The 17,387-nt window shown below is 41.6% G+C and overlaps 1 protein-coding gene and 4 non-coding genes across 5 annotated transcripts; 4 read left to right on the top strand and 1 right to left on the bottom strand.

Annotated features, from left to right (window-relative positions):
• Positions 1 to 149: 149 nt before the first annotated feature.
• On the top strand, positions 150 to 221 carry TRNAP-UGG. Its single transcript has one exon. It is a non-coding gene; the product is annotated as a tRNA-Pro (tRNA).
• A 171-nt stretch (positions 222 to 392) lies between these two features.
• Positions 393 to 464, bottom strand: TRNAP-UGG. The gene has a single exon. It is a non-coding gene; the product is annotated as a tRNA-Pro (tRNA).
• On the top strand, positions 428 to 12,462 carry OPN1SW (opsin 1, short wave sensitive). Its single transcript, XM_044283420.1, has 5 exons — positions 428 to 1,539; positions 3,970 to 4,138; positions 5,987 to 6,152; positions 8,950 to 9,189; positions 12,249 to 12,462. The coding sequence occupies exons 1-5, from the start codon at positions 1,194 to 1,196 to the stop codon at positions 12,375 to 12,377; spliced, it is 1,050 nt and encodes a 349-aa protein (XP_044139355.1). The 5' UTR covers positions 428 to 1,193; the 3' UTR covers positions 12,378 to 12,462.
• TRNAT-AGU lies at positions 4,351 to 4,424 on the top strand. Its single transcript has one exon. It is a non-coding gene; the product is annotated as a tRNA-Thr (tRNA).
• On the top strand, positions 7,835 to 7,906 carry TRNAP-AGG. Its single transcript has one exon. It is a non-coding gene; the product is annotated as a tRNA-Pro (tRNA).
• Positions 12,463 to 17,387: the final 4,925 nt, after the last annotated feature.

Here is a 17,387-nt window from a genome sequence, read left to right as displayed (position 1 = left end):
CTCCACCTGGAGTTGTGTGAAGTGCTTAGAGCAGAGGCAGAAATCCCTGCTGTCCATGTATGAGTTTTCAATAATAATACAAGCAAGCGTTGTGCTGCACATACAAATGTAAGGTTGTCCTTGATCACGAATCACTATGTACAGGAAGCGGCTCGTTGGTCTAGGGGTATGATTCTCGCTTTGGGTGCGAGAGGTCCCGGGTTCAAATCCCGGACGAGCCCTGTTTTTTTTCTATTTTTTTTTTCCTTTCTTCTCTGTTCTGCACTAATACTGATACTATCTTCAGACAATCACAACGAAAGATTTGTTTTATCTGACAACTAATTACTATAAAACAATTGTAAATTACATAAATGATATATTATCTTTTCTTTTCACGCTACAAGAAAATAGGGCTCGTCCGGGATTTGAACCCGGGACCTCTCGCACCCAAAGCGAGAATCATACCCCTAGACCAACGAGCCACACAATACAGGCTGCTGTCTGATCTAATACTTTGTATCTACAGCCTTGCCTATTGAGGTTTGCTGATATCTGTTAGGTGATATATCTTATACAACTTGGATAATATATTTTCTTGACCTATGTGCCATATAATTATAATACATTAGGCTAGGTTCACGTTTGCATTGTACCCATTAGGATCGTGGATTCTGCTAAAAATAAAGCAGAACAGAATGGCGCTGCATGCTGCGCTATTTTGTCCAGCAGAACAACTGATCAAAAGCTCCGTGTACTATCCCATCCGTATGGCCGGGCCATACATTTTAGAACATGTTCTATTCTTATCCGTTTTGTGGACAAGAACAGGGATCTTTTCCATGGGGCCCAAAGAAAATGCACATAGGTCGCGTCCGTATTTTGCGGATTTGCGGCCCACAAAATGGATGCAGTCGTGTGAATGCACCCTAACCATGGTTTATACAATGCTGTAGTTCATTTGTATCCGGAAATCCTGAGTTCAAATGGCTGGTAAAGGGTTTACTGATGGCTCCCAATCCTAATCTGCAGCAGGCATTACTTGGACTTCTACTTCTTGTTAAGAACACAACATCCATAAATCCTTGGGGGGGGGGCAGGATTATTGGCTGATCCTGGTGAGTACTTAAAAGGATTGTACAGAAAACCGTCCCTATAAAACAGTGCCCCTGGAGAAATCAAGGATAATCGCGTACACATATAGAAAGGGTGGGATGTTGGGGGACGAAGAATTCTACATCTTTAGGAATATATCTGATGTGAGTCCTTGGGATGGCCCTCAATATCATATTGCACCAAAATGGGCATTCACCCTACAGGCCATTTTCATGGGGATGGTGTTCATCGTTGGCACACCCTTAAATTCCGTTGTACTGCTGGTAACCGTAAAATACAAGAAACTGCGGCAACCGCTCAACTACATCCTAGTAAACATCTCTGTGGCCGGGCTTGTCATGTGTATCTTCTCCATTTTTTCTGTTTTTGTGTCCAGCTGTCATGGGTATTTTGTCTTTGGCAAGATTGTCTGTGGCATTGAGGCCTTTGTTGGCACCCTCTCAGGTAAGACCATGCTGTGGGCATGACACCATGTTGTGAATGCGTAGTGAAATGTTGTGTTGCAGTTCCTTGTACCCGATTGCCAGGATTGTTATTATTTGCACAGGAAAGATAAAGTAGAGCGGAGAGCAGATATAGGTCATAAGTGGTGGGATTACTGGTCTAAACAAGGCCAGTGTAGTAGAGATCTTAAAAAGATGTGTGACCAGGATTCAGCTAGGACTACCACTATTGTCAGCAATAGTCAGAGCTGAAGCCCCACTGCAGCAGAATCCAAAGCTTGTGCAGAAGTAGAGGACCATAGAGTGTTCCACCTGGCACATCCTAGAGTTTGGGTCCTCAACCTGTAGGCCCCCAGTAGTTTCACAACCAGTGGAAATCCATAGGTTGGAGGCCCCTGTCCTAGAGCAACATACCTTCTAATTCCCACATGGCTCACGTCTTGCACTGAGCCCTAGAGGTATGCGCATCTTGTTGAGGTCTGCAGAAATTCAAGTACTTGCTGTCATGACATCTACAATCAGACAAATGAGACTATCTATCATAGAAATTTCACATTTCTGCCATGTGTGAATATACCCTTACAGGAGAAAAAAAAACTGGTTTACCAGAATTAGTTGGGTTTAATTTCAACAGGAACAGTGTAATGATGCCATGGTCCTAGCATTAAAGGGGTTGTTCATCTTTGGAGAGCTCTTGATCTGCAGAGAGATGCAAATTTCTCTTCTCTCCACCACTGGGTTGCAGCTCCTTTCGGTCCCTCCTTGTCAACAGCTGGAACCCAGCGGTGTGGAGTGGGTACTGCTCGTTCACACTTCAGTGTTTGTTCAGTGATTTGTGAGCCAAAACCAGCCACAGATCTTTCAACTATACCTTATGTCTGTGTAGGCTTCATGTGTGGTTTTGGCTCATAAATCACTGATGGAAATCACAGACCAGAAGTGTGAACACAAGTGTGTGATGGGTTTGATAGAAAGGCCTCCTAAAGATGAACATTTTATAAGGTCTGGTCTATACAAACAGCTGAATGAACAGTTCTAGAAAGAAACAGATGGCAGATTAAGCCATTGAAGAAACGCATGTTTAAAAAACATAATGCCTAAGGGTCCATTCACACGTCTGTTTTTTTTTTTGTGGATCCGCAAAACACGGACACCGGCATTTTGCGGACCACACATCGCCGGCACTCTCATACAAAATGCCATGTTCTGTTTTTTTTTTGCAGAACGGAAGTGCGGATCCGCAAATGCAGATGCGGACAGCACATTTTGACCCCGTTAAAAATGAATGGGTCCACACCTGTTCCGCAAAATTGCTTATTGGATGCGGACCCATTTTGCAGACGTGTGAATGGAGCCTAAAGGTCTCCATACACCTGAAAAGTGAATGCTCATTCAGTCAGCAGCTACCTCTCCCACCACTTCTGGCGGTGGCTTATCTCCCCTCAAAACAAAAGAATTGGGCATTGATGTTCAACAAGCTCAATCCTTTTATCCCTTTGCATCCTCCGTCAGTAGGAAGTTGGGAGGTCCACCTACACTTGGCTGTTCCTACCGATATTGGCAAGCCTGGCTGATAATTCTCTCTCATGTGTATACGTCAGGATTTTACTACAGGAAAGGCCATCAATATCTGATCGGCAGACGTTGGACAACCAGCACCCAGGCCCATTAGCTATTTTGAAGGCAGATGGCACCAGAACTAGGCAGCATCTTCTGCAGTGCGGCACCCACTGACGTGAATGGACGTAGTGGTACAGTAACTCCATGAAATGTACGGAGCGGTGTAGTTCTGGTACTGGAGATACTTAGGAATAACCTATCTCATGGGGTGCAGTGTTGGACCTTCATCCATCTGATATTGATGGCTTCAGGATAGACCAGCAATATAAAAAACCATAGAAAACCCCATCCAAGCTTCAGACAGACAACACATATCAGCTCCTACAACTCCAGATGCCACTGTCTTCACTTAGCTGTACCTGAAAGCCTCACGTGTAGACTGCTCACCTCAGATGTAGACTGCTCACCTCAAGTGTAGAGTGCTCACCTCAAGTGTAGAGTGCTCACCTCAAGTGTAGACTGCTCACCCTTCGTGTAGACTGCTCACCTCAAGTGTAGACTGTTCACCTCAAGTGTAGACTGTTCACCTCAAGTGTAGACTGCTCACCTCAAGTGTAGACTGCTCACCTCAAGTGTAGACTGCTCACCTCACGTGTAGACTGCTCACCTCACGTGTAGACTGCTCACCTCACCTCTGCTACTGCTGCCTCACAGGCGCTGGCCGCACTTCCTATGAGGCGCTATGAAGCAGATATGTAGAAGGGGAGAAGGATTGTCTCATTTCCTGCACTCATTTCAGTGTAGACCCCACGTTAGCGGGATGCACGGGTGAGAGCACTCCTATCCTCCTCATCACTACTCTCTCCCTCAGGTTTGGTCACCGGCTGGTCCCTGGCGTTTCTGGCCTTCGAAAGATACATCGTTATCTGCAAACCTATGGGGAACTTCTGTTTCAGCTCCAAACACGCCATGGCGGTGGTCCTGTGCACCTGGCTCATTGGTATTGGGGTGTCTATCCCCCCGTTCCTCGGCTGGAGCAGGTAATGGTTTCTCCATGTCTCGACCTCTATGTGACAACCAGGGGAGGACGTCACCACTGCTACAGTTGATTCAGGAGGAGGACATTAGGGTTCAGGGGTCCGCCGGGTTATTTACATGCAGCGTGTGGTAGACGCAGAGCGAGCGTTATGACTGGAGGCTTCTGGTGTGTGTGTGACGATTACTACACGAGAGACGAGGGCTGTGAGCGAGCGGCGCTGTGGCTTAGTTGGTTAAAGCGCCTGTCTAGTAAACAGGAGATCCTGAGTTCGAATCTCAGCAGTGCCTAGGTTTTTTATTTTGTATATTTATCTATTTTCTGTTCTGCTGGCAGCTATGATATATAAATAAAGCTGTGGATTAGGGTGAGAGGATTTTACCCCCAGTTTTGTGTCACAATCCATTAGCAATAGCCTTATTATAGCCTAGTTTGTAATGTGTGCTTTCTAATCACCTCTCACATCTCATAGATGTTTTGTGATGGATGAGACCACATGGATACACAGGCAAGGTTCACATCTATGTGGAGGCTTCTTTAACCCTTTCTACCCCGGAGGTTTTTATTCTTCTCGTTTTAGTTTTTTGTTCCCCGCCATAACTTTTTATTTTTCTGTTCACATAATCGTATAAGGGCTTATTTTTTGCAGGACAAGTTGTACTTTCCAACGGCACCAGTGGGAAGTGGGAAAAAATATTCCAAAGGTGGTGAAATTTGAAAAAAAATGAAATTTTGCCACAGTTTTACTTTCTTTTTGTTTTGCGGCATTCATTTTGCGGTAAAACTGACTTCTGATCTTCATTCCCCAGGTCAGTACGAATATGGCGATACCACATATGTATAGTTTCCCTTGCGTTTTTTTTTTGCTGTCATTTTCTGACCCCTATTACTTTTTTGTAGTTGTGTGTGGAGCTGTATGAGGGCTTATTTTTTTTGCCGGACAATCTGTACTTCATTGATACTATTCTGGGGTGTGTACGACTTTTTGATCACTTTTTATTAAATTTATTGTGGGAGGAGAAGCGACCCAAAAATTTCAAAATCGGCCATTTTTACCCTTTTTTCGTTTCGCCTTTTTCCGTATGGGATTAACACTTTTATATTTTCATAGTATGGGCATTTACGCACATGGCGATACCCATGATGTGATTTTTATTTATTTTTTAAAAAATTTTATTCTCATTTTGGGGAAAGGGGGTGATTTGAACTTTTATATTATATATAATGGTAGTTGGGATGCCCTTGATGTTAGGTAGTTGGCAGGGTGCAAGGCAGAAGAATGGATTCAGGGCCCAGTGGAGGCAATGATAAGGCCCAGTTTGATGATACCAAAAACAAACAGTACTGAAGTTGCCTGGGTGCAGATCTTCAAACGGGCAGCCAGTCTGTTATATGTGTGGTGGGCACTGAGGCATCATACCCTCTCCACAAAGCAGCAAAGTCCATAGCCATAAATGAGCATTACCTGTGCTAACACACACAGTCCCTGTAATCCTAGGCTGTCTGTGGATATCTTTCCTATCTGGGTACGGCAAATGCCAGAAGAGCAATACCTGACTGCATTGTGCAAACTGTAAAGTTCGATGGAGGAGAAATAATGCAACATGGTTGTATTTCAGGGCTTGGCCTGTGCCTCTTAGTTCCAGTGAAGGGAAATCTTAAAGTTTCAGCATACAAGACATTTAGGACAATTGTGGATACATAGTGTTCCTAATAATTTCAGCAACAAGTCTTCAAAAACATAAGCTATTAGCTATTTTTGACAATGTTTTTTTCTTATTATTTTACTCTTTTCTTTATTTTAGTGGTATTATCGCTTATTGACGACCACTTTCCATCTCTTTCTATGCAGGTATATACCAGAGGGTTTACAATGTTCATGTGGTCCAGACTGGTACACTGTCGGCACCAAGTATCGCAGTGAATATTACACCTGGTTTATATTCATCTTCTGTTTTGTTATTCCCCTGACGCTCATCTGCTTCTCATATGCACAGCTACTAGGAGCACTGCGGGCGGTAAGTTTATTACTAACAGAACTATATTGCAGATATGGGGGTCTTAAAGAGGACCTTTCACTGGTTCTGAGATTACAATATTAATTCCTGGCACTGTAGGGCATGTTTAGGAGATATCGTATCGCTATTTATTTATTTTTTTTTCAGATCCGCTGCTCCATTGCGGCATTGTGCTCCCGTTTTCTTTTGGCACCCTGTAATCTATGTTTTTACATTGAATATGGTAATCTTATGAGTAACATTAAGTGGCATATAGTGGGCATAACTACGGTGAGGGGGCAGAATATGGGCATAATTATTAAGGGGCTGGGCAGGATTGAGTGTGTATAGTTATGCATTGGGTGCAGTTAGTATGAAAAAATTTGCCGCAGCACGATGTGTTCCTCTTTCTCATTTTCAAAAGTTGGGAGGTAGGAACACCCGTGTTACAGCTTTTAGGCTCTGTTCACATCTGCATTGTCATTCTGTTCATAAGAACACAGATGAAAATGATGGAGTGTTGGATCGGTGAAATAATAGACACCAATGGTGGAGGTCGGTCAGGTTTTCAACATGCATCATTTAACTGGAAAACATAATGCTGTTGTGCTTTTTTTCTGGGTATCTTAATGGAGTTGATCATGTAGAGAAAGTTAAAGGGGTTATCTCATCTTAGACAATGGGGGCATATCGCAAGGATATGCCCCCATTGTCTGATAGGTGCGGGTCCCACCGCTGGGACCTGCACCTATAAGGAGAACGGAGCAGAGAAAGTGGAGGAGGGCGCACTGCGCATGCGCAGCCGTCCTCCGTTCATTTCTATGGAGCCGCCGAAAATAGCCGAGCGCTGGCTCGGCTATTTCCGTCGGCCCCATAGAAATGAATGTTAGCGTTGGCCGCGCATGTGCGGTGCGCTCCCATTCACTTCAATGGGAGAGGCGGGGAGCTGCGCCTGGTGGTGGTCGGACCCTGGGAAACCCGGGGTCCTCCAGCCACAACTCTCCCCGGCTCCGTTCTCGTTGTAGAGGTGGGACCCGCACCTATCAGACAATGGGGGCATATCCTTGCGATATGCCCCCATTGTCTAAGATGGGATAACCCCTTTAATACAAGGCACTTACTAATGTATTGTAACTGTCCATATTGCTTCTTTTGCCTGCTAGAATCATTTTTCCATCACATTATACACTGCTCGTTTCCATGGTTACGACCAATCCAGTAGAGGTGGCCATGCTTGCACACTATAAAAAAAAGGTACCAGCCTATGCATGGCCACCAGAGAGGCTGACATTTTTTCCTATAGTTTGCAAGCACTACCACCGCTGATGGATTGCAAGGTGGTTGTAACTATGGAAACCAGCAGTGTATAATGTAATAGAAAAATGAATCTAGCCAGCAAAGGAAGCAAGATGGACAATCAAAATACATTAGTAAATGTCTTGTATTAACTTTCTCTACATGATAAATGCCACTTGCTGAAGTGACACAACCCCTTTAACAGATGCTCATGCAGGTGTGAACAGTCTTAGTTACATTTGGTGTCTTAGTTTACATTTAGTTACATAGGGGAATGAATTTTGCCTGAGGGTGTAAAAGGTATCCACCTCCTCCAAAAAGAGAAAAAAAAATCCAACATTTGAGATGCTGATGTGGCATCCAGATGTGCTAGCTTTATAAATATCAAGAAGAAACTTGTCCTATATGGCTCGTTGGTCTAGGGGTATGATTCTCGCTTAGGGTGCGAGAGGTCCCGGGTTCAAATCCCGGACGAGCCCTCTTTTTGCTCACATTTTTTGTACTTTGTGGACTGAATTTCAAATATTTTATGTCTTTTTATTATGTACAATTTTGATATTATAAAGGACAACCTATTGTACTTCATCTGTTTACTTTAGTCACACTGACCTAATGTGTATCATAGTTCAAGTGGACAAATCCCTGGATCCATTTCAGGCTAATATTAGACAGAACAAGTACTGTAAAACCAGATTGTGCAGTGAACATGTTAATTTTTTTGTGAAATTATTTCCAGAAATTTGTGCAAAACCTGCAGAGGATATATGATATATGTTACAGCTATAGTATTTTCTAATAAATATCACTTATAGCAAAAGAGAAAAGGGGGCTCCAGTATACTAATAATCCCCCTGTATACACTATCACTAAGCCTATACCCATAAAAAAAAAATTCACAGGAATACTCTTTTTGAACTTCTGCAGAAATGTCCTTTACTTGTATGTAAAACGGACCAGTATAGGACATGCTCTATTTTTTTGAGGGGCCTCGGAACAGACACCATGTGCTGTTCGCATCTTTTGTGGCCCCATTGAAATGCATGGGTCCACATTCGATACACAAAAAATGTGGCTCAGATGCGGACCGAACATATGGTCATGCTCTAAAGCTGTACCTAGTGCAGTGCTGGCACCGGGTGAAGAGGACCAGGTTGTAGTGAGTAATGCCAGTGCATGGCTAGGGGTGCCATACTCACCGCTCCCTGTTCCTCCTGTACCAATGAGCGCTCCCACAATTGTTATCATTAGTTAACAGCGCAGCTTAAGGGAACACATGCAGATAATTGCCTCAGGGGCTGTTTGTTTGAGACCCCTGGTATGGATTCACAATCGCTGTTTCCGCATCTTGATCTGCTCCCCAGAAATAATTATTTCGATGTCGACATGAAACCTCATGAAATGCTTGTTCATCAGGTCGGCTGTGGCACCTCTGCACAGACAGATTTGAATGGTTGCTCCAGACAACCAGCTATTGTGTGGAATAAATCCGTCTTAAATCTGGTACCGTTTTTCCCCCCTGTAGGTTGCAGCACAACAGCAGGAATCTGCCAGCACCCAGAAGGCTGAAAAAGAGGTGTCCCGCATGGTGATAGTCATGATTGGATCCTTCTGTCTGTGTTATGTTCCTTATGCGGCTATGGCGATGTACATGGTGACTAACCGAAACCATGGGATGGACTTACGTCTTGTAACCATCCCTGCTTTTTTCTCCAAGAGTGCGTGTGTCTACAACCCCATCATATATTCCTTCATGAATAAACAGGTAATGAGTAGGGTACTGTCACGTAACCAATACAAATGTATCTAGCTGTACACAACACTGTTAGGTACTGCATGATAGCCAACTACATTGACAAGTAAGACATGGACAGTACTACAATAGGCACAGCATAAAGTACTATAACTAAAGGCACATTGCAAATAAAAACTAGAGCTACTATGGACCGATTGTTCATTGCCTTCACAAATGAACACCAGTTAAGCCTCGTTCACATTTCCGTCTCCGTTTGATGTTCGTTGAAAATCTATCCATGTTTCATCCGTGAAGTTGTCCGTGCGTCATCCGTATTCCACGGACACTGCTCAGCTGAAATTTAATTTCCAGAGCATATTCTAGTAATGATTCTAGTGTTGTGTCCATGGTTTTCACCGAAAACTCGTAGATTTCAGGAGGCATGTTTGGTCCATATCGCGGACCAAGGTGGTGCATGATGTGGGAAAAAACACATTAAAATCAATGGGTACATGTGCTGTCCGTAAGTCACTGAAGTGTGAATGAGGACTAGGGCAAGACATTTAGGCTCCTTTCAGACAAGGCATAGGAAACAAGGACAAGTTTTAAAATGGATCGCACACAGATGCGGTCCGTTTGGGTTTTTCCCCCACAGACTCATTAATTAGAAAATTAAGTTTTGCCAGGAAAAAAAGACTAAGGGCTCATGCACACAAACGTTTTTTGTGTTCCGTACACAGGCAGTATTTTGATTCCATATACGGTCTGTATACGGAACCATTCATTTCAATGGGTCCGCAAAAGATGCGGACAGCACTCTGTGTACTGTCCGCATCCGTTGCTCCGTTCCCTGGCCCCACAAAAATGACGAGGCATGTCCTATTCTTGTCCGTTTTGCGGACAAGAATAGACATTTCTATAATGGGCCTCCTGATCCGTTCCGTACATTGCGGAAGGCACACGGGCAGCATCTGTGTGAGTGTACTTATTCAATTGAATGGGTTAGCGTTCAGTCCAGGTGCTATCCATTCTAAACTTGGACAGAAATATCGCCTGCCTTAGGGCTCATGCACACGACCGTAGCCTGTTTTGCGGTCCGCAAAACAGGCATACCAGCCAAGAGTCTTTTTTTTTTTTCCACTCCTTCACAAACGTCTTAGCCTTGTCCTCAAAACATACAAGAATAGGACATGTTCTATTTTTCTTTTGCAGGGCCGCGGAACTGACATACATCACGGCGTGCTGTCCGCATCTTTTCCGGCCCCATTGAAGCGATCTGTCAGAACAACAGAGGAAAAGAAAAAACACATGGATTCTTTAAAAAAAACTAATCCTGTAAAAAAACAACATAAGGGCGGGTTCACATCACCGTTATGGATTTCGTTTTTGTTTTCTGTTACAACATGGTTATAACGGATAATAATGAAATCCATAAGACGGAAGTATAAACAGAAGCCTTTAAGAGGCATTCCGTTTTCATCGGTCATAATAGAAGTCTGCAGGCAATCATAACTGATCCATCTGGTTCCCGTTATGCAATACGGAAAACAAAGTCCTGTCGACAGGACTTTTTTTTCCATTTAAAGGCTTACGTTTTGCATTCCGTCATAATACAAGTCGATGGACAGCATAATGGATCCGTCCTGGTTTCCGTTATGCAGGACTGCTGCCCATCGCCTTGTATTATGAAGGATGAAAATGGAATGCCTTTTAAAAGTTTCTGTTTTGACTTCCGTCTTATGGATTCCGTTATTTTCCGTTATAACCATGTTAGAACCCGCCCTAACCTGTGCATCAGTTATTTAAGACAGAAAAAAAGTCCTGCTTGCAGTACTTTCTTCCCGTTTGAAAAATGGGCATAACTCATGCACAGGATCCGTTTTTTTACAGCATCCTGTTTTGTTTTTTTCTATTCTTCTGACAGATCTTAAGAATGGAAAATTAAATGGAGATGTGAACTCTCCTTTTGGGCTCATTCAGACGGCCGTACGCTGTCCGCAAAAATGCGGATCAGTTTTTTTTTGTGGATTAGAAGCAGACCTATTTACTCCTATGGGTCCCTTTTCTTCTGTTCCATGATTCCGCAAAACAAATAAAAAATGTCCTATACTTGTCAGTGAAAATCAGGATTTGGCCCCCATTGAACTGTCCGCAAAAAAACGGGTTCCGCATAACAGTCGTCTGAATGAGCCCTCAGTGTTCACTGATTTAACCCTTTGGTTTTGAACTTTCAAAAAAAAAATTTAAACATTTTAGAGAAGGTAAAATAAGTTATATGGTTCATGTTATGGATTGTTACTTAAAAAGGTATTCTAGTTCAATTAAGTTATGTCCTATCCACAGAATAGGGGATAAATATTACATCTGTGGGGTTCTGACCGCTGGGACCCCACTGATCACGAGAATGAGGGCCCTGTACCCTGAAATGAATGAATGGAGCAATTAGTCGAGCATGTGCTGTGCCACTCTTCTCATTCTCTATGGGACAGACAGAGACAGCTAAGTATAGCACTTATCCTCGGCAGTCCCATAGAGGAGGACTGGAACAGCCAAGTGTATGCTCATCATAGCTATCCCCTATCCCTCGGATATAATAAATGTCTTATAATCCCTTTAAGAGATGAATATGCATATTCATTAAATGTGCATTAATGCCAATGACCTAACTAGTTACCACTACTGCTTAGTACAACTTCATGTGTGTAGATAAATGCCACGCAGATAAACAGATTTCCAGCACGAAGGAGATAAAATCTTGCATGTTCTTTATTGAATATTCCAAATGTACACACGGTGCAGTGGAAGAGGTCCCTCCAAGTCCCTGGTCAGAGCATGACTAAGAGCCGGCTGGCTGGAAACAGGGACTTGGAGGGACCTCTTTCACTGTATTGTGTGTACGTTTGGAATATTCAATAAAGAACATGCAAAGATTTTATCTCCTTCGTGCTGGAAATCTGTTTATCTGAATGAAGTTTACCCTGAGCTGACCTGGCTTTTCCGTCACACAACTGAACTGGTGAGCGGGATTTTTATTCATTTATACAAATGCCACGCAGACCCAATCTAAACAAAAAGTCTCTTTCTTTCAGTTTCGTGGATGCATCATGGAGACAGTATGTGGGAGACCCATAACTGATGATTCCTCGCTTTCTACTTCCAGCCAAAAAACGGAGGTGTCTACAGTATCTCACAGCCAGGTCAGCCCATCTGGAAGTTAATATCCAAAATCTTTCCTACATACCCAAGACCGAGGGATGTGTCAAAGCTTCAAGTGGCGCTTCAGTTAATTTTTTTTCTGAAATGCATTTTACAGATATTTTCTTTACATAGTGCCCAATGTATCTGCTCATTGGGCATTACTAATGCATTAATATCTACATTCTTATATATTGTCTAAAATTACAGTTTCAACCTTAAAATAAATTGTTCTGCTGTCATTATATATTCATGCAATCCATATGACAAAATTCCAGTTTCTAAAGGGATATTCCCAGGTTATAAAGCGATTGCATATCCTAGTGATAGGTCATCAATTTATGATAGTTCTGGGCTTGCTTTCTGGGACACCCACAGTCCTGAGAATAAGGGTGCAGCAGTCTCATAATCCTCTTTTCAGCGCATGTGAAAAACGGGCGGAACACATAGTAAAAACGGACACAGAGACCACAAAAGGTCGTAGAACGGACAAGGACACATGATTATGGCCTAAGACTAAGATTATACTTTTTGTAGCACTTTTGAATGTTTTTAACTGAGTAAAATCTGTAGTCGAAAGCTGTGAACTGACTTTTTTGTGCCATCGTGTGCACTGCAGCTAATATTGATTACCTATCCTCAGGATAGGTCATTAATATCATATTGCCCGGGGTCCGACTCCCGGCACCCCTGCCAATCAGCTGTTTAAGGGGGTCTTGGCACTCATTCAAGTGCTGGTCCTCTTCAATGTTTAACTGCCCGCCGTCTCCCTTGTAGCAGCAGTGCAACTACAACTGCTCGTACCACTCTCTTAAATGGGATGAGTGCCTGTTTCTGCATTTATTTCCCTCCCCCCTGCACTGATCAGTCTTTGAAATGGCTGATCAAATGCATACATGGAAGTTCATACACAAGAGAGATCAGGCTCCAGCTACCAGAGAGAGACCAGACATGGCTGCAGCATCAAGTGAGTGATTTATCTCACCCCCAGAGCTGGATAATATTTCACCTGATAACCCAGCTCTGGGGTGAGTAGATGTATCAGTAATATAGACTATATGGGCTTGTGCACAGACTTAAAGGGAACCTGTCACCGGGATTTTGTGTATAGAGCTGAGGACATGGGTGTCTAGATGGCCGCTAGCACATCCGCAATATCCAGTCCCCATAGCTCTGTATTTGATACATATGCAAATTAACCTGAGATGAGTCCTGTACGTGAGATGAGTCAGGGACAGGACTCATCTCAGGTTAATTTGCATATGTATCAAATCTGTTTTTTTACACAATAAAAGCACACAGAGCTATGGGGACTGGGTATTGCGGATGTGCTAGCGGCCATATAGCAACCCATGTCCTCAGCTCTATACCCAAAATCCCGGTGACAGGTTCCCTTTAATCACCAATTCAGAAACAGTGATCAGGGAGATGGAAAGTGCAGAAAAAAACTTTATTTTTATTTTTATAAAATCTATTACAGTGGTCCTTATCACCAATACTATTGAATTATGACAAATGAAAGTTTAGTATGCACACTAACAAAGCATGTGGCTGGCTCCTCTGTTCTGTGAATGACACACATGTAGAAGTCAATTCCACCATTTAGTTTTAACCTTTTAAAAGACTAAATATAGAATAGCCAGAAAAATGAGAATGCTTAAAATGTAGATAGAAGACAGTATACAATAAATGAATGTAATCCAGAAGCTTAATAATGCAGAAATACATAGAGAATGCCTATATAACATACCTCTCACACTACCAAGAAAATAAAAAATTGTACAATTTGTTTAATGGTAGAACCGGCAGTACATGAGTTTTTCATTAAAAATGTACTAGGTTGTCAGACCTTTTAAATATAAAAGAATCCAATATATATATATATATATATATATATATAACCTTTTATGTTTTGATATCTATGCTAAATGTCAGCCATTTTGTCTGGGTTTGCAAAAGAAGACAGAAGGTGAATGTAAGCCTCTTTAACTAAATTCTTAATTCTAGTTAGGTGTCTCTGTAAGACTGTTTGCAGATGCATATCTCTTAAGAGAGGAGAGCTTAAAAGGTATTATCCAGCCTTGTTCAAAGCAAAGGGGTAATAAAGTGGTGTTTGCAGACTCCACAGAAAAGTTTATATGGACTTAACTGGAAGGGGTCCAAGGGTTAATAATGATTTTGAAAAGAAGAATCAAATGGGATATAATATTAGATATGGAGTTATAGAAGATTGTGTTTAGAAATAAGATGGAAATATAATTATAGGAAAAGTATAATCGAGTTTACCAAGGTTTTAGCATAAAGTGAGGTTAATATGGGTTATATAGGTTTCTATGGTCCTAAATAAAAGACTGATGAGTGAATGGCTCTAAAAATCATCTCTTGAGGTGTAGACATAGGTTTAGCACATTAAACAGACCTGTCTTAAGGGACAATGACTGAGCAACACTTATGTTTGTTCTAAAGCAGACACAAATAATACCATGAATAGAGTGGAATTTCAGATTGTGTGACTGGATTGGAAGTCAATCGAAGTATACACATTATTGTTTTGTAAAAGACAACATTCCATGGTCTCCCTTTAGATCGTTCAAAGTCTTGTCTGGGAAATCAGTTGAGGAGTAAAAATACGAATTCATTCCAAAATTTACTCGTAGACTTCCAGTGCCATCTAGTGGTAGAGTAAATTAAGATCTGAATTGTGAAATAGGTGGGTGGAGTGATAAATTGGTGGCACTGGTTATAGATTAACTTGACCAATCCCATATTTTTTTTTTGAGGGGATAAAAAGGTTGCATGAGCTGGGAAGAAGGAGAAGGAAAAAAAAAAGGAAAGAGAGAGAAAATTACCTATCCAGCTATCAAGGGGGATCCATCCATTTGAGAGACCTTTCTGAGGGAGTACCCACTTCCATAGGAAGACATCCATTTTGAGAATCCTGTCAGCCAACTGCCACACCCAGAGAGGAAATAGGACTTCACTAAATTTTAGTCCTGAATCTTGAAACTGATTTCTACTAGCCGATACACTGGTATAGTATAAACCAGGCATCCTCAAAGTGCGGCCCTCCAGCTGTTGTAAAACTACAACTCCCACAATGCCCTGCTGTAGGCTGATACTGGTAGGCTGTTAAAGCATGCTGGGAGTTGTAGTTTTGCAACAGCTGGAGGGCCACAGTTTGAGGATGCCTGGTATAAACTTTCCTCTATTTCATAGAAGAATGAATATAATAGTTTTGTATATTTACATATTCAATTAACCATATTTTGTGGATAGAATCTGTTTTGGAATAAAGCTAGTCTGTAACTGCTGTATCATTCTGACCTTTTTCCAATTCAGGGAGATTTATACATATACACATTTATGCATATATGGTTGAATATATATATATATATATATATATATATATATATAGAGAGAGAGAGAGAGAGATAATTATATAAATCTGACTTGAGTTTAATCTGAAAACATCTGTCGGCTGAGAGAAATCAGGTATCAAAATAATTAAAAATATATTGGAGGGTATTATCACAATAAGGAATTGTAAGGAATATATGTATATCCTATAGGTTATTTTGGCTTTCATAAAAGGTTGCATACCATTAATTAATTTTCATAGTTTTATTGTCACCAATTTTATATTTGATTAATTTGCACTGTATTATTATTTTAATAAATATATATTTTGATTTACCACTGCCTTCTTTTTGTCGTCAAACTTAGAGCAGATCACGAGCTCTTATTGACTTGGTCTTTATGATAATAAGTTAGAATCTCCTCCCTTACAGATTCTAATTTATTTACATAAAGAATATAGACTGTTAATTAGCAATATAAATATTCTGACATAATTGGAGGCACTGCTGAGATCTGCCTAGTTGACACAAAGATTTGGGGTGCAAAATATATATTTGATAGGGTCATTGTGGTACTTGTAGTGCGAAAAGTGGGAAATGTCTGAACACAATAGTGAGGCAAGCAAGGCCTTATATGCATAATAAAGAAAGGCAAGCAGCAATGAAAGTTCAGGTGTTACTGCATATTCAAGATAGATTAGAGATCAAAGAGGATTTAAGAGTCTGGGGAGCTATTCTAGAAAAGACAGTTGCAGGGTATCCTGATGATGTTTAGGCTAAGGAATCCAGGTTTGCTGATTTATATCTGTAGCATCGCTCAAGCTAAACACAAAAAGGACAAGGATTTGATGATCCTTCAATCTTGGCCGGAATTTATGCTTATAATTTGTGAATTAGCAAAACGGTTAGAAAAGGCAAAATATAATAATGATCAACAGGCTGATGAAATAGATCAGTTACAGAAAGAAATAAGTGAGATTGAAATTAAGGCCGCCACGGTTACTGGTAAATTAGCACAATTGTCTGCTAGATTATCGGAATATGACAACAGAGATATTCAGAACAAGGAAATGATAAGAACTCTGGAAAGAGATTTGGATCAAGTAAAGAATTGGCAGGGTGTCAACAATTAAAATCAGAATTAGAAAAAGAATGCAAGAAGTTGTGTAATGACCATAAAAAGTTACAGAACGAGATAGATAACCAAGATTTATCGTATCTGCCAAATAGACAGGAAAAGTCTGCTAGTAAAGTGAAAGTTAAATATTCAATATGGAGATCAGAGGCAGAAAGTGAATATGGTAGCTAGTGATGATCGAGCATGCTCGGCCGAATACTGCATGTGCTCGAGCGCAATGCTCGAGTCTCTGCCTCGCATGTTTCTTAACGTGTGGGTAAGTACTGCCCTCACTGTAATGCCGTAGCCATGTTGGCTGCTGGCATTACAATGATTGGCTGGCTGGAACGCGTCGATGACGCATGTTCGGCTCATTCTCAGTCAGGGAGAGCTGTGCTGAGGAAGGGACAGATAGTGTAGGGAGTGATTTAAGAATATTTTTACCACCAAAACTTTTCAGAGACCCAAAAGTCCTTCTAAGGCAATATCTATTTTTAGCGCATCCTGTGCTAAATATAGAGTACAATAGTTAGTCTGCGGCAGACAGCGACATTATCTGC

Source organism: Bufo gargarizans, chromosome 2 (assembly GCF_014858855.1).
Source record: "Bufo gargarizans isolate SCDJY-AF-19 chromosome 2, ASM1485885v1, whole genome shotgun sequence".
Lineage (NCBI taxonomy): Eukaryota > Metazoa > Chordata > Amphibia > Anura > Bufonidae > Bufo > Bufo gargarizans.
This window is presented reverse-complemented; position numbering and strand designations above follow the sequence as displayed.

Coding starts and splice junctions, on each gene's coding strand:
- OPN1SW (XM_044283420.1), top strand. CDS start 1,194: ATGTTGGGGGACGAAGAATTCTACATCTTTAGGAATATATCTGATGTG. Junction 4,139..5,986: donor CCGTTCCTCGGCTGGAGCAG/GTAATGGTTTCT, acceptor CTTTCTATGCAG/GTATATACCAGAGGGTTTAC. Junction 6,153..8,949: donor TACTAGGAGCACTGCGGGCG/GTAAGTTTATTA, acceptor TCCCCCCTGTAG/GTTGCAGCACAACAGCAGGA.